Below are 26,346 nucleotides of genomic sequence, written 5' to 3'. Positions count from 1 at the left end.
TTTTTTAAGTAAACATCCTACAACTGCCTAAACAACAGTTCAGACACAGAGATGTTCAATGAAAGAGAGACACAGGTCAAGACTTTCATTATATTTTAGTTTGTTTTCCACCAAACCATTCTGTAGGTATGCCTTCAGGACACTTAAAATATATGGCAGGAGTCGAGTGGAGTTATGTGTTTAACACTTTTAAGTCCTCTTGAAGCTTAAAGGGGCGGTCACCACTCCGATAGTAACCAGAAGGCACAATACAACACTTTAAAAAAAAAATCTTCATTTGAGTTTTTAGAAACAGAGAAATTGGGGGATCACACGACATGAGGGTGAGAAAATAATGACAGTTTTTGTTTTGGGGTGAACTATCTCTTTAAGGATCATACAGTGCATTCAAAGTGTACAGTTATTTATCATTACATACAGCATGTCCTTGGAGAATCTAACCCAAGACAATGGCATTATTAGCATCATCTTACATAATCCGGGTTCCCAATGTCTCTCGTTGAATTGCGTTCCAATGTGTCCTGTTAAGTAGACACTGACTATCTCTATATTTGTGTTTTGTTTCTCTATGTATTTCTTCTAGAATGGACCATGACTGTCAGTGCAGCAGAAAAAGATCTTACCATTGTAAATGCTGTGAACATGAGGATGGTAAGCCACGTTATGTGTATTTATTTCTTGGCAGATTTAACATGCACATGGCTGATTTATTAGAAAATTAGAAGTAAAAAAATAGGTTTGCTGCAATGATTTACTTAAAGGATCCATTCCTCTATCCATTTTCTTTCTGTATTCCTAGAAGTCTTCAAAAAACTAGTATGTATACATATGTCTATTAAGTTGAAATTTCCTTTTTTTCTTTTTTTAGAGTCTGTCTACATCGGCGTTCCGGTGCCACGGGGCTACAGGAAGAAACGCAGGTGTCACCGGCACACGTCACGTCATTCTCACGAGCGTGACGGCCGAGACAGACATCACAGCCATCGTGAGGACACTGATCAAGAGGAATTGTGGCACCCAAATGAAGAGCAGGACTCAGATGAGCTTCTCTCCGACATCAACTCCACCAGTGAGAACTAATACAATATATGAAACATAGTCGGGTGATTCTCGCGAAATCCAGATTCAGAGGGTGTCCAGCATCAGATTTTTTTAAAAAGCCCTTGAAGCCAATTTTATTTTCACATGTTGAGGTCTAAACTTACTATAACCATTATTTTTAGAGGATTTTAAACATATTTCTTATAGAATTATTTACATTTTTATTTTATCAAAAATTATCATTACCGCAACATGATATTACATTAAATATACAAACTCATGTGTCGGTAATGAGAACTAAAACGTTGTCTAGGTACTATGACGACAAAAATTCAACTTTTATCTGGAGAGAAAAAATAAGAACTGCTTACCTGGTAGCCATCTTGAGTGTCACAGTCAATTATGTCCCTTCCAGCAATTTTTTTTAAATGTTAGTTCCTTGAGGGCTTAAACAATGATTAAAAATTGTTGCGGAGGATGAGAATTTTTTATATTCCTTATTATTTACCAATGATTACCAAATACCGCATGTTTCTTTACTGTAAATGTATATAGTATAACATGCACTGAAGCTTTTTATTTTTTAGATTTTTTAATTCTAAATATTTCCATGTCGAAGAACCCAGTCATGGACACGTTGCGGTAATGAAAATTTTCCCCTTAAATGTGGAAAAACAACAAAATTGTTTTGTATGATATGTACAAAATAGTACATGAAGAGATGTTTGTAACTGTATACTTCTTATTTTAATACTCATACTTTGCATTTACTTTTTTTATTGAAATGTTTCATGACACCTCATAAGTCTAATTTCGCGAGAATCGCCCATTCGTGTCTTACTGCACTATAAAATATATTTACCAACCTTATTATGCATTCACAGTGGGAACTGAGCTTTTTAAGCCTATAAACCAATTTTAACTCTCTTGTAGTCATTTTTTGTAAGAGCAAAACCTAGTCACGCTTTACAAAAGACTGACTCAGACTCAGGCTGTGACAAAGTTTAAACAAAATGTTTAAAGTCCAAATGAACCATACAGCAACTTAAGAACTCTATACAGCTATATAATGTTAATTTGTTTAAAATAGCATATCATTCAGTATAGTTTAGAGAGAGAGAGAGAGAGAGAGAGAGAGAGAAAGGTGGGTTTAGTAAATCTGGAGGAGGAGAAAAACACTTGTAGGGGCTTTCATCCAAAAAGTACTTCATCCTGCTTCAGTTTTCTGCTCTGAAAAGACATCGTGGAGAAGGAAAGTTCAAGAACAATAAGATCACACTGATGAGGAAGATGTTTGTAAAATGAGAAAAACTAGATGGAAATTTACACAAAGGTAAAGTCAACGCTAAGCTCAGGAGACTGAAGTCATTAATAGAGTCGCAAAGAATCAGATTTTTGGAAAGCTTTTCCTTTCGATTGGAAATAAACTATTGAAGTAAGTGAAGAATGGATCAGGAACGCTGTGGGCTCTCAGGGTCTTCCTTTAATATTCAGGACTCAATCCAGTCATTGACATCCAGTCTGGGCTCTCAGAATACTCTGCTGAGCAGATGCACAGGTATCTTCTCAAAGCTACTCACCTTTTTCATCCAAGATCTATATCTTTCTACATCCAGATAATTTAGTCACCACCATGTCATCCAAAATGTTGATGTCTTTCTTTGTTCAGTCGAGAAGAAATTATGTTTTTTGAGGAAGGCGTTGCAGGATTTTTCTCATTTTGATGGACTTTAATAGACACCAACAATTAGACGTCAAGAGGTCACAGAAGACGAACGTGAAACTCCGCCCCAGTGTTTACAAGTGTGTTGAAAGAGTTGTTGTATGTTAACTGATACTAATTAATGTCTTTGTGTCAGTTTATTGTTTACAATGGTCCGCAAATGTGCGTTTTATATATGTAACACGTGACCTCCCTACGTCACTACGCATTTACGTTAGGTCGCGCTGGACCGGACCTAGACGAAAAGTTGTGGTTCGGAGGAGCATATTTTTAGTTTTTCTTGTCAAGGGTGAGAATCGTTTTGCTGGATAGGACCCTTGTGCATCGTTTGGGATTGTTTGTGGTCCTTTGAAGCTCTGTTGAAAAAACTGTTAAGTGTTAATTGTTGGTGTCTATTAAAGTCCATCAAAACGAGAAAAATCCTGCAATGTTTTCCCCAAAAAACACAATTTATTCTCGACCGAACAAAGAAAGGCATCAACATTTTGGATGACATGGTGGTGACTAAATTATCTGGATTTTTCTTTTAAGGAAATGGAATATTCCTTTAAGTACGTCTTTCAAGTATCTGTGCTTGAGTGTTTTTCTTTGTAAAACTTTTACTTCATTCTAAAGCGCAGTATACTTTTTTATTCTAGTACATTTCAATAAATTTAATTTAAATGATTACTCCACTTTACTCACGATTTACTCACCCCCATGATGTTTATGTCTTGCTTTCTTCAGACGAAAAAAATCAGGATTTTTTTTCAGGAAAACATTCCATCTAGTGGACTTTGGGGGACCTCACGGTTTGTGGTTTCAATGCGGCTTCAACGATCCCAACTGCGGCGTGGGGGTCTTGTCTGGCGAAGCGATCATTTTCTAAACAAAAAATGTACAAGCCAGTCCTTCCAGAAAAACATAGTTTTTTGTGTTGGTTGCGGGCAAAAACACTTGAACTTGTGGCACGTTTTCTTAAAAAATGCGATGGAATATGTGGGATATTTATGCAATTTTATGTGATGAAATTGCGTGAACTTGCAAAAACTGCGTGAACTTGCAAAAACTGTTTGCAGCTTTTGCAGCTATTCATTGATGTTCACGTCGTGTAATTACGTCACTTCCTTACATTTCCATGACAACAGGGGACATGGCTGCGCATGTGTGAAGTAAATGCAAAATTTTTAAATTATCTGCTAAGATATATATGACTTTTTGCTACAAAAATGCCGGTATTATGAAATCATGCAAGCCCGCATATTTTGCGAGCAGAAATCTGCGGTGTATTTTAAAAATGCGGCACCCACATAAATACCGGTAGGCGGACTTTGGCTGATTATGCATTGAATCGCACAATCACGTTTTTCTGGAGGGACTGACTAGCCGTCTGACACGCTACTGCGACCTTACATGTTACGTAATCATGTCAAAATGTCACGCGTTAAACATGTGAAACACAAACTTGCGGACAATTTTAAACAATAAACTGACACAAAGACATTAATTAGTATCATTCTACAGTAGATACAACATTGTCGGAGCGGTTTTCTTTCTCTACGCTTGTAAACACTGGAGCGGTAGTTTCACATACCTCATGCGTGACTTTTCGGCGTGATTGCGTAATACGTGGGATCGTGCTGGCGCGTCACACGACTAGTGCAAGACAATAAGTTGTGCTTATAAAGTACTAATTTTTTTTAGCAAAAATTAAGATTGTTTTTCTAGATAGGACTCTTGTGGCTCAGTTGGGATCATTTACAGCCTTTGAAGCTGCATTGAAACTACAAACTGTTGATGTCCACAAAAGTCCACGATATGGAGAAAAATCCTGGAATGTTTTCTTAAAAATACTTAATTTCTTCTGGACTGAATAAAGACAGACATAAACATCTTGGATGACATGGGGGTGGGTTTATCAGAATACTTAATTTTTACATTCAAATCTAGTACAAACTCCTGGGTTATTTTCAATCCAGTTTTAGGTCAAAACAAGACAAACTCAGCCTGTTGGATTATAATTTAACTTATTATCGGTTCTTTTAACACACACTGTAAAAATTAGCTGTAATTATGCAGCTGGTTGCCACAGTAACTTACTGTAGAAGATAAAGACTGAAAATGTTTCATGTTCATTTAACTTTTAACAAACTGTTGCCAATAAATTACATAAATGTAAAATCTACAGTAAGTTACTGGCAACCTGCTGCCAGTAATACTGTAATTTCTCCACATTTTTTACAGTGCATTATTGGGTCAAATATACACATTTTCTAGTTTAATTTAACCCAACGGCTGGGTTTGTCCATTTTTGACCCAACACGGTTGAAAATGGTTGTTTTTAACCCAGGACTGGGTCAGTATTGGACAGAACAGACCACTGTGTTAAAAATTATCCAATGCTTGTTTGTTTCAACTCATGGTTGAGTCACTACAACCCAGCTATTGGGTTAAATCGAGTAGAAGTTTTACTTAAGTAAAACAAAAAAAATATTTAACTATTAAATGTAAAACAACAACTTGTTTTAATAATTGTAGTGGAAATATAGTGAAATTTGTTTTTCAAAGAAAAACACTGATAAAGTATGAATACTTGAAAAATGTACTTAAGTAGAAAGTAAAAATACTTGTTCGGTGCACATTTACTTTTGAATTTGTGGACCTTATTGTCACATCAAGTTGCTTGTAGTTCTTCATCTCAGAATCAAATGAAAACTCCATCAAAGTTTCATCGACTAACCAAAAAAACAAATTGCAAAAGGCATAAATAAGTCGGTCCATTGTTCTCATTGCATTCTACAACCGCACATATTTGTGATTTCACTTTGGGATAAGAAGGATTATGTGGAGGAAAAACAGCCACGTGTTAATAATCCAGAGATCCAGAGAAAGGTCGCAGCAAGACTTTACTCATGTCGACATTGTGTCGTGGGTTTTAATATGATAACATTATAGTTGGACTATATGGATAGTGATTCTGGTTTTAGATTTTGAGTAAGCCATTGTCACGTGGCTTTATGATAAATGATCAGATATTAACTTTTTTTAAAAGAGAATTAAACACATCATAATACATTTATCTTCAAAGGAAGATTATTCAGACTGTTATTCTCAAATAGTCCCTGGTGATTTTATACGGCCTGAATAAATTAAGTTATCGCCTGACACGTGGCTTTACTGAAGGGAGCTGAATTCAGAGATATTTTTTAAAGGGGTGAACGCTTTTTCATTTGCCTGGAAGAAATCAAGTTGTCATTGCTATTAGATACGAATGCCCGTATGCTGATGGGAGGAGGGTTGTGATGGATCAGGTGTTTCATATTCAGATTTCATTTCGAAGCAGGTCGTATGAGGGTCAGTTCACACAGAGCCGCAAGCAAAACATAACACCTGTTTACTGTATCACTTATAATGAATTATACACACAACTCGCTATGCATTAAATCAGCTTAATAGCATTTTAAGCTAAATGCTCAGCTTTTTCGTGTGTGCATGGGTGCGTGTGTGTGTGCATCTGTGTGTGTGTGTGTGTGTGCGTGTGTGTGTGTGTGTGTGTGTGTGTGTGTGTGTGTGTGTGTGTGTGTGTCTGTGTCTGTGTCAGTGTCTCCCGCTGCGGAAAGACTGCGTCACATTCTCCGAGAAGATGATGAACCCACACCCACTCTTTTTACTGAGATGGACACTCTGCAGCATGAGGGGGGAGAGATGGAGTGGAAAGAGTCGGCCAGGTAACACACAAAACAGCGCTAAACATTCATCACAAACACAACAACAAATGACATTCATCACTTATCTTAACCCTATAACTGTCACCACCCCTTTTGAGTGGGGGGGTGAAAAGGTGATATGCACGTTAAAATTACTATAACTCTGGCATTCTTTGGCTTAGAAGCAAAATCTTGGTCTCTTTTTAAAGAAGACAATTTATAGTTTTACACTGAGGTGTTTGAAGTTGTGAATATTAAATGACAAAATAGTTATACTCATTTAAATTTATTTTAAATAATAAAAATAATGCAATAAAGTATATACTCTCAACTAGTTCTGAACCAAATTTTAGGTGAAAATAACAAAAAATGAAGTTTCTGTCACACTTTTAGTGGTTTTACCAACCAAGGCCACTAGGTGTCAACGGTTAGTTGCAATATCTTGTCACAAGTTAATAAATTACTGTCTCTGCATTGTGTTTAATGCAAAAAGGTTTTGAAATATGAAAACTACATTCTTAGAGCTTTCCAACGATATATAGTTTGTCAAGATTTTTGAAGATTCATATATTCATTTTGAAGAATATTAGAATTATGAATATATACGAATTCATATGGACTCCTACAGGGTCAGTGACAAATAACAAAATGACTGTCGCTACTAAATTTCCATCATCAAATGGCCTTGAAATATGAAAACTACATACCGCTTTCCAACAATATATAGTTTGTCAAGATTATTTCAAGTTTATAGGGTATTAGTGTTATAAATATATAATCATTTATATGTATTCCTATGGGGTGAGTGACATTTAACAAAATAACTGTCACTATACAAATTATATCATTAAATGGCCTTGAAATATGAAAACTACATTCCCTGAGCTTTCCAACAATATATGGTTTGTCGAGTTTTTTTCAGGTTAATGGGATATTTACAAATAAATATGTAATAACATTTCGGGCCCACCTGTTGGTCTGCGACATTTTAGAAAATGACTCTTACTACATACTTTTTTTTTCAAAATGGTGTTGATATATTAAAACTACATTCTTAGAGCTTTCCAACGGTATATAGTTTGTCAAGATTGGTGTAGGTTTAGACTATGTAATTATTGTTTTAAATATGTAATGCCAAACGTCCCACCTGTGGGACAGTGACTTAAACTTCCCTGACACAATGACAACTCTCCTTTTTGCATTTCTATGGATGTTGGATGCTAATTTATTTATAATAATATAATATGTACACATTGCTTTATACCCCATAGCACGCCTTCTCCAAATCTCTCATTTTTATGTACCAAAACACACCTTAAAGCAGTGGTTCTCAAACTTTTTGCTGTGTACTCCCTCTTGTGACGGGTGCATCCCTTCACATGCCCTCCCACAAAAAAAGACATAAAACAAATCTCAAACTTAAATTGGACTTAAACAAAACATATTAAATTATACTATGCAGTTCTGTTGTTTAGTAGCCTTATAAATAGCCGTATTTTCAAAAATGTCATAAAACTGGGACCCTTGCACCATTTCACATCCCAGTTTGAGAACCACTGCCTTAAAGAGACAGTTCACCCGTAAAAGGATTCTGTCAGTATTTTCTCATCCTCGTGTTGTTCTGAACCCATATGAGTTTCTTTATTCTGAAGATTTAAAAAAAAAAAAAGGTAAGCACACAGGTGATGGCACCCATTGTGTTCCATAGTAGGATAAACAAATACTACGCCAACTGTGTGCTTGCCATCGTCTCTGAACGTATCTTCTTCTAGAAAGTGTTGTCAAGGAAACAACTGCAGCTTTGCATCTTCTGTGTGTTGCATCAGGTGGATTAAGTTTGAGGAGAAGGTCGAGGAGGGCGGAGAGAGATGGAGCAAACCACATGTGTCAACATTATCTCTCCACAGCCTGTTTGAACTGCGCACGTGTCTGCAAACCGGCTGCATTCTGCTGGATCTGGAGGGATATTCACTGCCACAGATAGTGGGTCAGTTTCCAGTTTAGAGGTTGAGATTTATACATTATCTGAAAGCTGAATAAATAACCCATACGGCAAAAAATACATTTCTCTGGCCAGAAATATATTTTAAATATATGCTAAATATATTTTGTAGAAAGTAATACTCATTTGAATATATTTTAAAATTTGGAAATGTATTTAGTTTTAATCTTCATATATCAACATATATTTCAATGGCAGGCAAATACATTTCTAATTTATAAGCAAAAAAGTATTATTTTGCCAAAATATATTTTAAATATGCTAAATACAAGTTATTTTATATAATATAAGTATATTTTTAAAGCTAAAAATATATTTCATTTTAATCTTTTTAAAACTTTTATGTTTACAAGTTTGTATTAGGCTAGATATCATTTTTAATGCTTTGAAATGTATTTATTTTTTAAATATATAAAAAATGGCTACAAATATATCTGTGAAAATATATTTTTGTAAACATATTTTAAAAAATATTTCAGCAAAAATATATTTTTGGCCATATTTTGAAATATATTTAAAAATATGTTTTTGTTTTTTTTTGCTGTACGGGAATCTTTGTATTGATGTATGGTTGGTTATGATAGGACGGTATTTGGTTGAGATACATACAACTAATATCTAGAATCTGAGGGAGCAAAAAATCTAAATCTTTAAAGTTGTCCAAATGAAGTCCTTAGCAACACATATAACTAACGATAAATACATTTTTTATATATTTACATTAGGAAATGTACAAAATATCTTTCAGGAACATAATCTTCACTTAATATCCTAATGATAAAAAAATCCATAATTTTGACTCATTACAATGTATTGTTGGTTATTGCGTTTTTTCGCGATCGTTTAACGAATTCCTGTTTTCGTGTGATTGTCGCGTATTGGTTGCTCAACTGTTTTGTCCTATTTTCTTACCATTGTCACTTCGGTTTAGGGTTAGATTTACATAAAATGACATCCCTACCCAAACCCAACTCTAACCCTAACGCCAGGCGACATATAAAAAAATAAATCAGAAAAAATAGTATAAACCAATATATAAAGTGACATTCTAATGCAAGCACCAAATCTAACCCTAAACCGAAGCGACAATGGTTTGAAGGTGGGAAGAGGCAGTTGAGTGGCCAATGCGTGGTGGTCACACGAAAACAGGAATTCGTTATACGATCACGAAAAAACACGAAATTTCGTGATAATAGCACGAAAAAAGAATTTAAAAAAAATACGTGACTATCACGAAACTTTGTGAGACCACCCGTGCGACTTATGACTGGTTTTGTGGTGCAGGGTCACATTTTTGTTTTATTTAATTATCAATTTTAAATAGAAATTTAATTTAAAACAACATTTTTGACATACAATACAAATAAAATGAAACTTTCATCTAAAGTCGCCGATTGATCTCTGTGCTGTCAAGAAGAAATAATTGCAGTCTTATTTGTGACTTTTCTTTCCTGTGTCTTTTTCTTTTTTTAAACACGGGTTATAATGTCTCTTTCTTTCTCTCCAGATACCATCATTAATAAGCAGGTGCAGGAGGGTCTCATAGCTCCAGAGATTCGTGAGAAGATCAGTTTTGTTCTCTTACGGAAGCACCGTCATCAGACCAAGAAGCCCATCCATCGCTCGCTGGCCGACATCGGAAAATCCAGCCCTTCCAGTGAGCTCTCTCTGGAAACTTCACCTGTCTGTGTTTGTGATCAAATGTCCTCCAAAACCTTTCTTTCATCTATCTATGCTTTTCTAACTTACTTATAATTTCACATTTTTCTTGCATCTAATCTGTCATTATATTCTCTTAATTCTGTCTGTCTGATCTGGGGTCTGTATCAGACCGCAGTCCGATCCCTAGTCCTCGCTCTGGCTCAGGTTTTCATCGTTCTACTGAGGACCTGCATTCTCGACAGAGCGGAGGCCTCAGCAAACTGCGTGAGTCTGGATTTCTGTCGCTAAACCACATACACACCAGCAACCAAATGTTTGGATACACAAACTTATTCTTCATTTATACTTTTTCACTGGACACTTGACTTCTTTTTTCATCCAATGAGAAACCTCATACAATTCATATGAAGGCACAATTTAATATTAATTAGTCCAGTTTCCAAACATTTGAGTAGGCCTACTAGTGTATTGTTCTACTTTAAGCTCTCTGCACTTTTCGGTCTCCTGGACTTTAACTGCTTATAGTTACTACACAGATTATTTCACATTTTGTGTGTGTGTTGTGTATCATTTCTGCATGTGCTGTATGCAACATTGCATTTCTGCCTTTGTTCTGAGGATTAGTGGATTACTGAGTTCATAACGTGATTTATTAGGTTCTCCTGATTTAGTTTAACTTTAGCAAGTTTGTGTTTATTGACCAATAAAACATTAAATGGTTTTATCACATTACTAACCCATGGCATTGCTTATCTTTAAATTGCTATGTTTTATTTTTCTTTATAATAAAGTCAGGGTTTCCCAGGGTTTGTGAACCCCTGGTGGTTCATTTAGGAATTGCACGGGGTTCGTGAATTGGAAAAAATATTATTATTATTTAGTTTAATTATTTAATTATAATAATTATAAATAAATTATATTATAATTAAATCATTAAAAATCTGAATTTAACACTTACTAAGAAATAATATATTTTACCAGATGAAGGTCTAATAACAGGTAATAAAAACTATGTAAAATACTACTGATAAAAACTGATAAAGTTAAACATGCAAAGTGCTTTTAAATTATTTACTTAAAATCTCAGGGGGTACTTCAAGAAAATAAATTTAGGTCAAGGAGGTTCGGCTGACAAAAAAGTTTGTAAACCCTTGCTCTATGCCATGGTAATGCTAATACCTCCTTTACCACTAAAACAACAGAGCCACAAGAACTGAATTATTATTTTTTAAATTTTATATATATAATTTTATATATATATATGGTATTTTATATTATTTTGTATACATTTCTGTACACATTTCAGTGTTTTTAAAATCAAGTCTCATTTCTGTTTTCCAGATCCTTCTCAGTGCCGCAGTATGAATGATATTTCCATCACACCCAATAGCGATCAGGTACGACACAATGTGTTAGGTTTTATCGATGTTATTTTGAGTCAGTCTCGGTTATTATTATAAGTGACATAAAAATAAGCATACTGTATTGGTTAACGTGGTTTGTGTGGCGCTGGTTAACCGTGTATGTTTATGCAAGAATCTAAAATCTCTCTGAATTACAGTCTGTTTAATCTCTATATAAGTCACTCGGCCGGTGGTGGTGTTTGTAATGTTTTTCTTTGTTTTATTGATTAGTATGTGGCACAAACAAAATGGAAACCTGAAATGCAAAACTCTTATTTCTCTTTAGGCAGCTATTTTTTTGAGAAGATTAAGGGGTTTCTTTAGGGGTCTCACTGGTGCTATGTAAACAGTTCTTGAGCTTTAAAGCATTTGTGGACCCCTCCTGATGATTCTGAGACCACTTTATTAAAGTTCCTCTATAGAGAAACCCCCTCCAAAGAGTATTCAACAGGTTTATTAATGCTGAAATGAGCTAGTAGGGGGTCTCGAGAATTACGAAGGGATAACCAGTGTTGGGGAAAGTTACATTTAAAAGTAATGCATTACAATATTAAGTTACTCCCCAAAAAGTAACGTAATTAGTTACTTTTCATGGAAAGTAATGCTTACATTACTTGTTAGTTAATTTTGCATTACTTTTTCTTTGCTGAGGCTTGATCTCGTTCAGGCCTTGCAGGTGTTTTTTATGGCTGAAAAGTTCTGCATTCAGAAATTGCATATTTCCATCGCAAAAGTCGAGCACTGGTCTGCCATCTGAGTTTCTGACTCAAACAGTTCCCACACAAGCGTGTACACAGAGTGCATAATGTGACTATGTTTACTTTAATTCAGTACATATCTTTTTTTAATGAATTAATTAAACTAAAAAAGTACCTTGCATTACAGTAACTCAAATATTAATGTGTATATTTAAAAAATAATATGTTACTTTACTCGTTACTTCAAAAAAGTAATATTATTACGTAATGCACGTTACTTGTAATGCGTTACCCTCAACACTGGGGATAACTGTCAAATATATAGACGGTTTCAGCAGCAACAACATAAACAAACGACTCTTGTGGACTAAACGTAACTTCTAGTAGACTACCACACTTAATCCTCTTCACACAGTTTTTAGCAAACCAAAACGTTTTATTTTCAACAAGGTATTTGTTTCAGAGATCATTTTAGCCTCTAGCCAGACAATAAATAAATAAATACAGACCGGAAATTCACTTCGGTTCAGGTGTGTAACCGTAACTCGCTTATAAACACTTAAATATTGGTATATTTCTTTAAAAAAAAAAAAGCTGAAATATAAGGAGCCCCTAAGGGGACATGGAGCAAAAATTAAATAAAGTTTAGTTTCGCGTGCTCACGTGAAACTTTTGCGTGCTCACGTGAAACTTTTTACGTGTGGGCGCGAAAGTTTCACATGAGCATGTGAAACTAAACTTTAGTCACTTTAGGGGCTCTGTAGAAATATTTCCATTTTTGTGAAGGAATTTTGTTAGAGATCAGATTCAAAACGATTATCAAAACATACACATAGTTTAAAATGAGTAAATAATTGTTTTGCTTCAGGTTTTTTATAAACTAGTGGATAATCGCGGTATTACAGATTAACATAAAACCTCATCAGGAACATTTTTTTATGCAAATGTTTTCTTTTAATTGACGAGATTACTCTTCAATAGCGCGGAAAGAGTCCCCTGACGGCTCAAATTTTGCCTTGTTTTAGCCTAGACGTCTGTGCTGTGTTTGCACAGCTATTAAAATTGCTTGCTGTCTCAGAGTCACCAGTTTATCACATTAACAATATGCATTCTTATATCAAACAAACATGTTTATGTGAAATGTTTAGGTTAAAAAGGCTTTTTCATGTAAAAGTTTAGCACATCCAGGCACAATGTATGTGTTAATAAACAGCAGCGAATGATGTGACTCAACACGTGAGAACAAAGTAGCTTGTTTATTCCTAGCAGATGGTGACTTTGAAAGCAGATTTAAAAGATTAAAAAGCGATTTGACCATAATCACAGACCACTCCATATTCACAAGGGCATTGTTGCACATTGTGTGTGTTTTCCAGTGATTGTGTAACTATATTGATCTGCCATCAGAGTTAATATTGACACTCATTTATAAGATTTGTGTGAACTCCTCTGATTTTAAACCCGCTCACCTTTGATTATTAACCAAATTGTGATTCTACTCACCAGCTGAAGAATAAGTTCATGAAGAAGATCCCGAGGGACGCCGAGGCATCTAACGTGCTGATTGGAGAGGTGGATTTTTTGGACAAGCCACTTGTGGCATTTGTCCGCTTGGCTCAAGCCACAACACTCGGGGGTCTCACCGAAGTCCCCGTACCAACCAGGTGAAGAACCCGGTTGATGTGTCTGTTTATCAGATCTGTTTAAAGGGTTTGATGATGGTTATATTATTATACATTTGTTTAATAAGTTTAGATACAGTTTTACTAGAAGTCATATCTTTCTCAGGTTTCTCTTTGTACTGCTCGGACCCAATGGCAAGACCAGATCCTACAATGAGATCGGCCGTGCGATGGCCACACTTATGGTTGATGATGTAAGAGACATGAATGATTGTATATATCATACTCTATGGTAATGATAAAATGATCAAAAACGGGTATGTGTCACCGTCTTTAGCTCTTCAGTGATGTCGCCTACAAAGCCAGAGATCGTGAGGATTTGATCGCTGGCATCGATGAGTTTTTAGATGAGGTGATAGTTCTTCCTCCAGGAGAATGGGACCCAAAAATTCGCATTGAGCCTCCTAAAAAACTCCCTTCGGCTGAAATGAGGTATTATATCATCATTGATCTATAACATACACTGTCCCTGTCTAATGCATTGACATTTATATGTGAATATCTGTTCAACGTTATTTTGCATGCAAATATGTTAACCTAATATAAGAGAAATCATTGAAATACAGCTGTCTTAAAGGGACACTCCACTTTTTAAAAAAATATGCTAATTTTTCCAACACCCCTAAAGTTAAACATTTGATTTTTACCGTTTTGGTATCCATTCAGTCGATCTCCTAGTCTGGCACTACCACTTTTAGCATAGCTTAGCATAATCCATTGAATCTGATTAGACCATTAGCACCGCGCAAAAAAATAACCAAGAGTTTCGATATTTTGCTCATTCTGGCATAATAATCAAGGACTTTGCTGCCGTAACATGGCTGCAGGAGAGCCTGAAAATAGTCCCCTTGTTAACTTTAGCACTACGTAATATCATTGCGCCTCCTGCAGCCATGTTAAGGCAGCAAAGCCCTTGATTATTACGCCAAAATGAGACTGTAGTTCCTAGCTATATCTGCCTTGAAAATCACAACTTTTAATTTTCTGTCTGTCTTAGTACACGATGTAATCACAGAAGTGTCAAATTTTAAATAGGAAAAATATGGAAACTCTTTGTTTATTTTTAGTGCGATGCTAATGGTCTAATTAGATTCAATGGATTATGCTAAGCTATGCTAAAAGTCTTAGCGCCAGACCCGGAGATCGGCTGAATGCATTCCAAAACAGTAAAACTCAAATGTTTAACTTTAGGGGAGCTGGAAAATGAGAATATTTTCAAAAAAAAGTGGAGTTTCCCTTTAAGGTTAAAAATATAATGTCTTCTTTAAAGCTACAGTATAAAATAAAACTCCTGAATCGATGCATTAAAATGATACCAAACTAATTCAGAGGATATGCAGGTAACTTCTACTCATTTTTCAGGAAGTCTGTTTTTTCTCTGAACGAGTTGGGTCAGCCGAATGGAAATGCAGGAGGAGGTCCAGCATCTGCCGAAGATGAGGAGATGCCTGCACCTCATGAACTCGGAGAGGAGCTGAAGTTCACTGGCCGGTAGCATCTCTTAATATTTAATAAAAATTGTAATATTTAGTAGTGGAGTCTGTGAATGTTTTTGTTTGCGGTAGATTTTGTGGTGGGCTCTGGCTTGACATTAAGAGGAAGGCGCCCTGGTTCCTCAGTGACATCTACGAGGGCTTCCACATCCAGTCCATCTCAGCCGTGCTCTTCATTTACCTGGGCTGCATCACTAACGCCATCACCTTTGGAGGACTTCTGGGGGACGCTACAGACAACTACCAGGTTTGCATGTAATATCTAATAGCAGATCAAAGGTCATGGGTTTAATTCCCAGAATCACACTTACTGATAAAATGTATACTAGTGTTTCACTTAAGATACAGTATCTGCTGAATGCATAACACGTAAAAATGTGAAGTTTAGTGATTGATGGCCTGGTAATATTTGATTATATACAAATGTATGTAGTTAAGTTTCATAAATTCTTTGGTATGTTTAGCTAAACCATGCATTTAAGCCTGGTGTGATCAAAACCTAATGATCTGTGTAATCTCAGCATTATTTGCTAAGATTATTCGTCCAAAGATCATCTTATGTGCTTCAATGAAGCAAGGAAATCTGACCTTTTGAACATAAAAGGGTAACTTGGTTAACTATAATTTCTTCATTTAATTTTTATCAAGATCCTAAAACGTATCCAAGTCTATAAGAAAATTTATTCATCAGTTTTTAGCTGAGCATTAGGTTTGGTTAAAATGCACCGTTTTAACTCATTGTTGGCATTTACTGTACTCGCTCTGTAATATTTGTTTTTAATCTGCACTCTTCAGGGTGTGATGGAAAGTTTTTTGGGCACGGCTTTGGCCGGTGCCGTCTTCTGCTTGTTTGGTGGTCAACCCCTCATCATCCTCAGCTCTACAGGACCGATACTGATCTTTGAAAAGCTTCTCTATGAATTTAGCAAGTGAGTGTAAAACAAAATGCTCTCGGAAATATATTTAACAGAGACTTTAATCCTATAAGGATAAAAAAGGATGTTTTTGAACAATGATGTCAACTCATGTTCATATGTTTTCATATGTATGTATAATCTGTTGTTTGAACATTATATCGTTTTGTTCCTTTAAAGGGACAGTAAGTAGGGTTTTAAGTGTTTTAATAATCAAAATCAATGTCTTTATTCATAAATTTGTCCTCGTTGGTGTCAAATGACCTCTGCCAGTGATCTGACTTTTCTTTGTAAGCTTAGAATTCGGGTAAGTCCGAGGAGGCTTCCATATGTCGTTTCGCCGTATTGATAAACTATAATAGCAGAGAGGGACAAAAAGCACTAGCCTACCAACGCGTTTCCACAATGCATTTTCATTCAGAACACGTGAACCAGCTGAAACGAACAAGGAGATCAGTGATCACATAACGGCAAACACGCATTTGGAAAGGCGAGGCGCTAGAGAGCACTGTTCGTTTGAATGCAAAATACAATTTCACCACTAGATGGGGGTAAATCCTACTTATTGCCCTTTTAAACAAAATTAAGCAAAAATAAAAAAAATTATGTAACATTGGGGCTTTTAAAAAATGTATTGATTAATTGCATAAAAAATGAAAGTTTGTTTTTGCATAATATATGTGTTTATTATATTATAATATTATTTTGTATATATAAATACACACACATGCATGTATGTATTTAAGAAACATTTACATATATATATATTTTTTTTTCTACAAATTTTTCTTAAATATATGCATGTTTTGTATGTGTGTATTTAAATATACAAAATAATTATAAACAATACACAGACAAATATATTATGCAAAAACAAACTTTTATTTTGTATCCGATTAATCACACTGCAATAAATTATTTTCAAAAATAAGGAAAATAAGTCTAGTTTTTAGACAAACAATATCCAATTTAAGTGATTTTGTGCATAAAACAAGCAAAAAAATCTGCCAATGGGGTAAGCAAAAAAAAAAAAAATTCTTAAAACACTAAATTCAAGAAAAATTTAAGAAAAATTTGCTTACCCCATTGGCAGATTTTTTTTGCTTGTTTTATGCACAAACTCACTTAAATTTGATATTTTGGGTCTAAAATCTAGACTTATTTTCTTTGATCGTTTTGCTTATCAAGAAAAAGCATCTTAATTTAAAGGTGCAGTGTGTAATTTTTAGAAGGATCTCTTGACAGAAATGCTAAATAATACACAAAACTATATGATCAGGGGTGTATAAAGACCTTTCATAATGAACCTTTATGTGTTTATTACCTTAGAACGAGACCTTTTTATCTACATACACTGAGGGTCCCCTTACATGGAAGCCGCCATTTTGTGCCGCCATTTTTCTACAGAAGCCCTTAACGGACAAATATTTTTACTAAGTTGTCTTCGATGATGACATGTTTGTCTGGTGGCGGCTACCGTAGCTTCTCTATGTGTTTCAAAAAGCAGGTGTGAGCAGTGGACTGAGCCATTGGTTGCAATTCGCAACCTCACCACTAGATGCTGCTTAAATTTACACACTGCACCTTTAAGAATTTTTATATATTTTTACTGAAAACAAGACAAAAATACCAATATTTTTTTTTCTTGAAAATAACTTTTTGCAGTGCAGGATTAATATTTTGACAGCCGTATGTAACACATTTAGGTACCTTCAGAGATCACCATGGGTTGAAACTTGAGTCTTAATATTCCTCCTATTTAAATGGACGTACTAGATCAAAGTATGATCATCTCTTCAGTTTATTTATAAAGAAAGAGACAAAATTATTTTTAGTAGTAATCCATTGTTATGGAAAGATTTCAATTTTAAACACACAATTCAATTTGGTTGACTTTGAACTAAGTGTCATCTGTGTTCAGGAACAATGAGATCGACTATATGGAGCTTCGGCTCTGGATCGGCCTGCACTCGTGTCTTCAATGTTTGATCCTGGTGGCCACAGACGCCAGCTACATCATCAAATACATGACACGCTTCACAGAGGAAGGCTTCTCTAGTCTCATCTCCTTCATCTTCATCTCTGATGCACTTAAAAAAATGACAGGAACATTTAACTATTATCCCATCGATCGAGACTTTAAGCCGGAAGACATCACCACGTACAGGTGTGACTGCCTGCCTCCTGATCAAGGTGAGTCTGACCAATCAGTGTGCTGAGAACTTGTGTGATGTGTATGGCTACATAAAATCTATGAATATGCATTCCCGTTTGTCTTTTTTATTGTGCAAATGTGCATAGATTTGTTAAATCGGACCACAGTGACTGATTTACAGTATGTTTGTTTTTATCGCTTACACTCGATTTGGCTGCTGTGTGATTGTGTGAGTATCAGACTGATACATGAATATCTGTATGTATATGTAAAATATTGTGTGAATGACAGTTATTTTGTTAATGATCATGAATGTATTATTACATGTATTATTATTGTGTAATTTTATGTATTATGTATTTATGTATTTTTTCACTTATAGTTTCTCCATTGGCTCATAATGCTTCTGCTCCATTAGGCATAGAAAACTTCACAGATTACTCCATGGTGAGCTAAACTGTTTCTAATAAATATATCACTTCACAATGTTACATTTACAGCAGAGTTTTACTTTCATACTACTAAATATTTTTGTATTTGTAAAAATGTTCAAATCTATCCCTTTAGTATTTTCTTTTTTTATTGAAATGTGGTTTGATGTTAAATTGCTATAAGATGATTTATTTAAGATCCGAAATGTTATTAAAGCTCCACTGTGTAGATTTTTAGTCTCATTCTAGCGGTGAGACTGTGAATCGCAACCAACGGCTCAGCCGTCCCTTTCGAAATGCATAGAGAAGCTACGGTAGCCATCACAGGACAAACACGTCTAAGACAACGTAGTTACACATTACACATTGCACCTTTAAGGTTGGCAGAAATCTACTTTCGTCATTTTATCGAGAAGCTTCTTGAGGTCTCATCCTGAGATGTTTTTAAACACTATTATCTTTTACAGGCTTGTATTGACTGCTTTATTTAATCCAAGTCATCCATTCCAAAAACAATTCTTTAAATTTTTTTTTAAATATGTATACATATTTAAAAACATATTATGAGACTTTATGTATCTGTAAATATGTAAACATACAAATATATCAAATGAAAAAACAGGCCCTCTACTTTCAAACAAACATACAAAACGGGGGAAAAAATTGTCATCCTATCTTCATTTGTTCTCTTATTATAACCTCTTAAATATGTTTAAGCAAATAATTTGAGAAAAAAACATTTTTGTAAAGGAATTTTGTTAGAGATCAGATTCAGAACGGTTATCAAAACATAGACGGAGTTTAAAATTAATTAAATTAGTTTTTGCTTCATTTTTTAAAATAAATTGCCATCTAGTGGATAATAGCAGAATTACAGATTACCGTAAAAACGTGTCAGGAAAGCGTCATTGGCAGGGGAATGTTTTCTCTTAATTGACGAGATAACTCGTCAATGGCGGGAAAAGAGTTAGTACTCGTAAAGCGATATTAAATATGTGTTCACGGATTGTCACATCACACAAAAATGTGTTATTAACCACTCAGACAAATTTGAATAATAAAAAACGGCAAGTAAATAAAATAAGTTATCAAAATCTTAGATTAATAAACTGGACTCTCTGCTCTCAAATGCTGGGGGCGTGTTTGCTGTCGTCGTTGAAACCACGCCACTCGCTGGAAATCTTTTGTCTTAAATACAACCTAAATGGATGCTTGCGATTGTGTTATGCAGGATATACACCAAACGCGGGAGAGGCGTCAAAAACACGCTATTCGCACGTTGTTGGACGTTTGAACATTTTGAGTTTACTCGCTTCAGTGAAATTCAAAACATTCACACAGAAATTCGCGTCATGGGAGGGGCTTTTGCGACTCCACTCGCTTCTTTTAATCACGTCACTAATAGAGCAAGCTCCTGATTGGTTAACGCGCAGCGATTTTTCGCCAAAGTTCAGATTTTTCAACTTGCGGGTTTCCCGCTGCAACAGTCAATTTGCGACATTCGTGCGAACTAGACGCGCAAATGACGCGGATTCGCGTCCATCGCACCTCGCTAAACGCCTCACTCGCGCCACAAGACTTCCAGACGCGCGTAAACACATCTTTACATTGACTTAACATTGAAATCACTCACGATTGACGCCTCTACCGCGGCTGGTGTGAACACAGCATTATGGGTGGGGCCATGCTCTACGGCTCCAGTGCATCATCGAGCCACCATAGTAGCCCCGCCCAATTAATAATCCTGAACTTAGAAATGGTGAAAAACTGTTAAACGGCGTAACTCCACAATTCAGTATTACACATATCACAGTCTTTGTAACGTGTTTCAGAAATACATCTCTAACATTTATAATGCGTTGAGAAGCAATTCTCTGAAATGACTTTACATGGACTTTAAAATACAGCATTGAACAGCATTTAAAGCAAAAGTACAATTGAAAAAAATAAACAAACAAAAGACAGGAGATAATTGAATGAAATGACTTCAGAAAATGTTAAAATCTGTTTCTTTTCTCCATGTTTAATTTCTCAGCTATGTACTGGAGTCAGCTGAATAAGAAAGACTGTGTGAATTTCGGCGGTTCACTGGTGGGCAAATCTTGCAAATATATCCCTGATCTGGCACTGTTGTCTCTCATCCTGTTCTTCGGCACTTACTCCATGACCATCTCGCTCAAGAAGTTTAAATCCAGCCGGTACTTCCCTACAAAGGTCGGCCAGAAAAGTTTCCTCAATGTTGTTAAACGTTTTCCCTTGTGTGTCAGAAGTGAAGAATCTTCATTATCATCCATCTTGTATTTATTATCGTCCCTCATGTTCACCTCTCCCTTTTCTTCTGTATCTTCTCAAGTGTCGTGCCTTGATAGGAGATTTTGCCATAATTATATCCATCCTGGTCTTCTGTCTTCTGGATTATGTGATGTCATTGGACACACCCAAACTGCATGTGCCCACCCAGATTAAGGTCCTAATGTGTTTTCCTTTCTGTCTTTTTAGATATTGTTATGGTTATATTCAATTATTAATTTTGTTTTATATTTCTTTCAAATGAATCATTCCTCCCAAAATTAAAGTTTAATCAATAACAAAAAAATGCCCTCATGTTGTGTATAACCTGTATGACTTTTTCAAATATTTTCCCAAATAATGTTAACTAAAAATAATTGGTGAGCTGACAATCTCCAAAAATGATCAAATCAATTGAGATTTCGTAGCTACGACCATAGCAGCCTAACACCTGAAAATCTTTTTTCTGAGAAACAACATTTGTAGAAAAGACAGTCATGTAAGTTTGTATATTGACATGAGGGCGAGTAAGGCCCATTTTATTTGCTATAAATCCTCTCTTCTGATCTTCTCTTAGTCTTAGTTTTCCATCTTTCTGTTTTTCAATAAACGTGCAGCTTCGGAAACTCATCAGTGATTTTGCAATCTTCACATCAATCATGACATTTGTTGGTCTTGATATGTTTATGGGGCTTAAGACTCCTAAACTGATTGTCCCAACTGAATTTAAGGTACGTTTTGCTAAACCATCTTTTCGAAATCCCAGCTTGATCTCATAGGAAATTGAGTTGGTTAATTCTTATAAATTCGTATGAAGTGAATTATACAGAGCCTGTAGGGGGACATGGAGCAAAAATTAAATAAAGTTTGGTTTCGCGTGCTCGCGTGAAGGTTTCGCGTGCGCACATGAAACTACCGCATTTAGTTTCGCGTTCTCACGTGGGGCTGTCGCGTGCGCACGTGAAACTTTCCCTTTCACGTGGGCACGCGATAGTTTCACGTACGCGCTAGATAGTTTCACGTAAGCACGCAAAACTAAACTTTAAAAAAATTATGCACATGAAGGTTTGGCGTGAGCACATGAAAGTTTCACGTGAGCACGTGAAACTAAACTTTAGATTTTATATACTGATAGATTTTGCTCCAATGTCACCTTAGGGGCTCGGTAGAATTACGATTGTGATAGAAAAATTTAAAATATTGAAACATGACCCCTAACTCCAATATCACACACTAAAAAAAAATTTACTCAATTTTATTAAGGTAAGTGGTTGCAATGAATTTATTTAAGCTACATTTAAACAAAAAAAATTGAAATTAAACTTAAACATAAAATATTTTGTTAAAATGTAAGTAATCTGAATGAATATTTTTTTTAGTGCAGGGGTGCAACCAAATCGTACAAAACGAGTGCAGTTGTACGAATAATAAAAAATTAGCCAACTTGAAAAATATGTACGTTGCCATGAGATTACAATGGAAATCCCCTAATATGTTGCTTTCTGCATGTTTATTCTGTGTAATAGCATAACACCAATTCACTGTGCAGGGTTGCCAGGTTTGTTTAACAAAACCAGCTCAATAGCCAATCAAGACTAGCATAGTGACCCTATCTCACAAGCCCAAAACTCAAAATATGCGACTACAATACCAAAAAACATATACATCACACGCTATGTTTTCATAAATGAAACTCTTTCCCTGCATATTTTAGCATTTTTTTGATTTTCACAAAAGTTAGTGTTTTATAAGTTGGGTAAGAGCGCCACCTAGTGGATAATAGCGGATATACGGATTGTCCTAAAAACTGATTATTGGCAGGGAAGCATTTTCTCTTAATTGACGAGATAACTGATCAATGGCATGGAAAGAGTTATAAAGGATATTTGATGAAGAAAATCCCTCCACCACCACAAAAAACGAGGACTTGGCAACCCTGCCAAACTCTATTTGATTTGATTTTTATCATTGATTGATCTTTAAACCTGATTATTTGTATTTTGCAGACAAACATTTCTTAGTGCTGTGGTAACTTTGTTTAGTGTCGTTCTGTCTGTACAGCCCACACGACCGGACCGTGGTTGGATCGTAATGCCTTTAGGAAAGAACTCCTGGTGGATTTGTCTGGCCAGCTTTGTGCCTGCACTACTGGTCACCATCTTGATCTTTATGGATCAGCAGATCACTGCCGTCATCGTCAACCGTAAAGAAAATAAGCTAAAGGTACTTAAAAACGCCTTCTTGAAGGTATAGTATGGGTTTTAGCGGCATCTAGTGGTTAGATTGCAAATTGCAACCAACCTCGATTTCGAAACGCAACCAGAAGCTACGGTAGTCACCACAGGACAAAAATGGCGTCGTCTAAGACAACATAGGGATGAGATAGCTACTGTAGGAACATGGGCGCGAGTCGCGCAGTGTATGTATAGACGGTTTCATCGGACGCACGTGATACACGTCTGGATCCGAACCTTACTTCCGGTTTCGTTTTTTTAATGGTCTAACTAGTTGCTAAACTGATCTCTTGAACAAATCCCTCGTCAAAAATAACAAATGTTTTGGTTTCCTAGGTAATCTATATGTTGATGTTTTGCTTGTTATATAAATAAAATGCGTTTAAAGTACTTTGTTGTTATTTATTATTAGCGGAGTTTACCGGAAGTTACTGCGGACCGCGACAGCCGCTTGTTTATGTTGTTACTGCTGAAACCGTCTATATAAAAACGTATCATTCTAAGCTAATAAAAATAACAGTTCATTATGTAAGGTCTTTATACACCACTGATAAGTTATGTATATAATATTGCATTTCTATCTAGAGATCCTTCTAAAGGTTACACAATGGACCTTTAACTTGCAACATTTTACAATAACACCTTATGTCACCCTCTCCGTAAAATTCAAGTTGTCTCGATTCATCTATTTCATGCATAGTTGTCTTGTGTACATTTTAACCTCGCTCTCTCTCAAACCCTCCGCCGGAGCAGAAAGGTTGTGGTTATCACCTGGATCTGTTCTGGGTGGGCATCCTCATGGCCGTTTGCTCATTCATGGGTTTGCCCTGGTACGTAGCGGCCACTGTCATCTCGATCGCCCACATTGACTCCCTGAAGATGGAGAGCGAGTCTAGCGCCCCCGGCGAACAGCCTCAGTTCCTCGGTGTACGGTATGTTATGATGAGACCGCAGATGATCTGTCCATGATGTGATGTATGCGAAGGTTTAATTTGTTTGTCTTTACCTCAGAGAACAGAGACTCACCGGCACATTAGTATTTGTATTGACCGGAGTCTCAGTGTTTCTTGCACCAGTACTACAGGTCAGACTTTTAATATATAGGTTGTTAAAACATACAGTATACAGTTTTTATTTGGACGCTATGGTAAACACATGTATGATGTTTGTGTGCAGTACATCCCCATGCCTGTGCTGTATGGAGTATTTCTTTATATGGGTGTCGCGTCTCTCCATGGTATTCAGGTACACACAAAGCATTTGATCAACCGAAAATGTTTTACTCACATTGAAGCCAAAACACAGTCAGAGTTGTATTAAATAATATTGTTGGATTAACTCGTCTACTTTTACTAGACTTCTTTACAACAGAGTTTTTCTGCTTGTTCAGTTTTGGGAAAGGATAAAGCTTTACCTCATGCCGGCCAAACATCAGCCGGATTTTGCTTTCTTGCGACACGTCCCCCTGCGCCGCGTGCACCTCTTTACCCTGGTGCAGATCACCTGTCTGGCCGTCCTCTGGATCTTGAAATCCACCGTGGCAGCCATCATATTTCCGGTCATGGTGAGAGGACTCCAATAGTTTTGGTTCTCTAGAAAAGTGAATCTGAACTGGGTTTATAGTTTGTCATTTAACTAGTCGTTTAATTGGATGTGCATTTAGGCCTTCGAACCCATGACCTTGTGGTCGTGTGCCACGATTCAATTCTATAGCTGTATCTGTGATGTAGGTGGTACAGATTGTGTGATTTTGTGCCAGATTCTTGGCCTGATGGTCGTGCGGAAGATGTTGGACCTGGTCTTTTCACAGCATGACCTGGCCTGGCTGGACGACATCCTGCCCGACAAAGACAAGAAGAAGAAAGAGGACGAGAAGAAAAAGAAAGAGAAGAAGAAAGTGAAAGCAGAAGAACAAAACAACAGTGATGAAGAGGTGAGAGACCATCGGCGTGATAATCGGGGATGCCAAGAATTGGGCTAGTGTTGCCGCGGGCTGTTTTTCTTGTTTGCAGGTAATGTGATACTTAGACCAGGGAATGAGAATTTTAGGAGAGGAACCCTGCAAAAAACACAGATTTTAATCCCGAAACACAACGCAAAAACCTGGCAACCCATACAGCAAAAAAATATATTTTTAAATATTTTATATATATTTTCAAATATACAAAAAATAGCCAAAAAATATATTTGCTAAAATATATTTTGAAATATGTTGACAAAAATATATTTTATTGGTAATTTTTTGTATATTTTGAAATATATTTTAAAAATAAATATATTTTAAAGCATTTAGATTTAGGTCGCATTGGAAGAAAAACTTTGTATGTTACAAACCTAAAAGGTTAAAATTAAATGTATTTCAACTGCAAAAATATACTTATATAATTTTATAATATAATTTTATATTTCATATATATGCTTTATTGATTTTTTTAAAACCTTTTTTTTTTGCTGTATGGGTTGCAAGATTATTTATTTGTTGCCCCTGAAATGCATTTTGAAATATATGTTAATAAATGAAGACTAAAACTAAATATATTTTCAAATAAAAAATATATTTACTTTATGTATTTAGCATATATTTAAAACATATTTATGGCCAGAGAAATATATATTTTTTGCCATATGGCAACCCTGGTGATAATACACATGATGTGGTAATAATCATTAAAATCTATTTCTTCTTTCTCCACAGTGTTGTTGAAAAGGCACTGTATAATGTTTCATATTCATCTGCATGCATCTTTTGCTCTGTGTATTTATCTCTGTTATCTTAGTATTCTTTAATGTCATATCTCTTTTTCCCTATAAGTTTTCCTATATTTGTTGTAATGTGTACACTGTTGCATGATGTGTTTGCATAAAATATTTCTTTATCAGGGTCCAAAACTAATATTATCAAACATCAAACGCGAAATTTGACTTTGGTTGGT

The 26,346-nt window shown here is 35.6% G+C and overlaps 1 protein-coding gene across 10 annotated transcripts in view; it reads left to right on the top strand.

Annotated features, from left to right (window-relative positions):
* The window catches only part of slc4a5b (solute carrier family 4 member 5b), a 51,781-nt gene that overhangs the window by 23,445 nt on the left and 1,990 nt on the right, over positions 1–26,346 (top strand). For 3 of the 10 annotated variants that reach the window (XM_073874570.1, XM_055207520.2, XM_073874571.1), the window contains 24 exons: positions 584–651; positions 869–1,069; positions 6,345–6,471; positions 8,277–8,437; positions 9,960–10,109; positions 10,283–10,378; positions 11,456–11,511; positions 13,722–13,879; positions 14,004–14,091; positions 14,175–14,329; positions 15,260–15,388; positions 15,463–15,637; positions 16,186–16,319; positions 18,226–18,497; positions 18,842–18,906; positions 20,913–21,104; positions 21,244–21,357; positions 21,797–21,910; positions 23,241–23,402; positions 24,167–24,345; positions 24,425–24,497; positions 24,590–24,658; positions 24,804–24,977; positions 25,173–25,346. In XM_073874570.1, coding sequence (XP_073730671.1) covers positions 585–651; positions 869–1,069; positions 6,345–6,471; positions 8,277–8,437; positions 9,960–10,109; positions 10,283–10,378; positions 11,456–11,511; positions 13,722–13,879; positions 14,004–14,091; positions 14,175–14,329; positions 15,260–15,388; positions 15,463–15,637; positions 16,186–16,319; positions 18,226–18,497; positions 18,842–18,906; positions 20,913–21,104; positions 21,244–21,357; positions 21,797–21,910; positions 23,241–23,402; positions 24,167–24,345; positions 24,425–24,497; positions 24,590–24,658; positions 24,804–24,977; positions 25,173–25,346 — 3,285 coding nt within the window. In that variant the 5' untranslated portion in view covers position 584. Of the gene's footprint in view, positions 1–583; positions 652–868; positions 1,070–1,124; positions 2,600–6,344; positions 6,472–8,276; positions 8,438–9,959; positions 10,110–10,282; positions 10,379–11,455; positions 11,512–13,721; positions 13,880–14,003; positions 14,092–14,174; positions 14,330–15,259; positions 15,389–15,462; positions 15,638–16,185; positions 16,320–18,225; positions 18,498–18,841; positions 18,907–20,912; positions 21,105–21,243; positions 21,358–21,796; positions 21,911–23,240; positions 23,403–24,166; positions 24,346–24,424; positions 24,498–24,589; positions 24,659–24,803; positions 24,978–25,172; positions 25,347–26,108; positions 26,179–26,346 lie in introns of those variants that run through there. The other 7 variants (XM_055207525.2, XM_073874572.1, XM_073874573.1 and 4 more) reach the window with 7 other exon arrangements.

This window comes from Misgurnus anguillicaudatus, chromosome 12 (assembly GCF_027580225.2).
Source record: "Misgurnus anguillicaudatus chromosome 12, ASM2758022v2, whole genome shotgun sequence".
Lineage (NCBI taxonomy): Eukaryota > Metazoa > Chordata > Actinopteri > Cypriniformes > Cobitidae > Misgurnus > Misgurnus anguillicaudatus.
The sequence above is the reverse complement of the archived record's forward strand: the minus strand, read 5'-3'. Positions and strand labels throughout refer to the sequence as shown.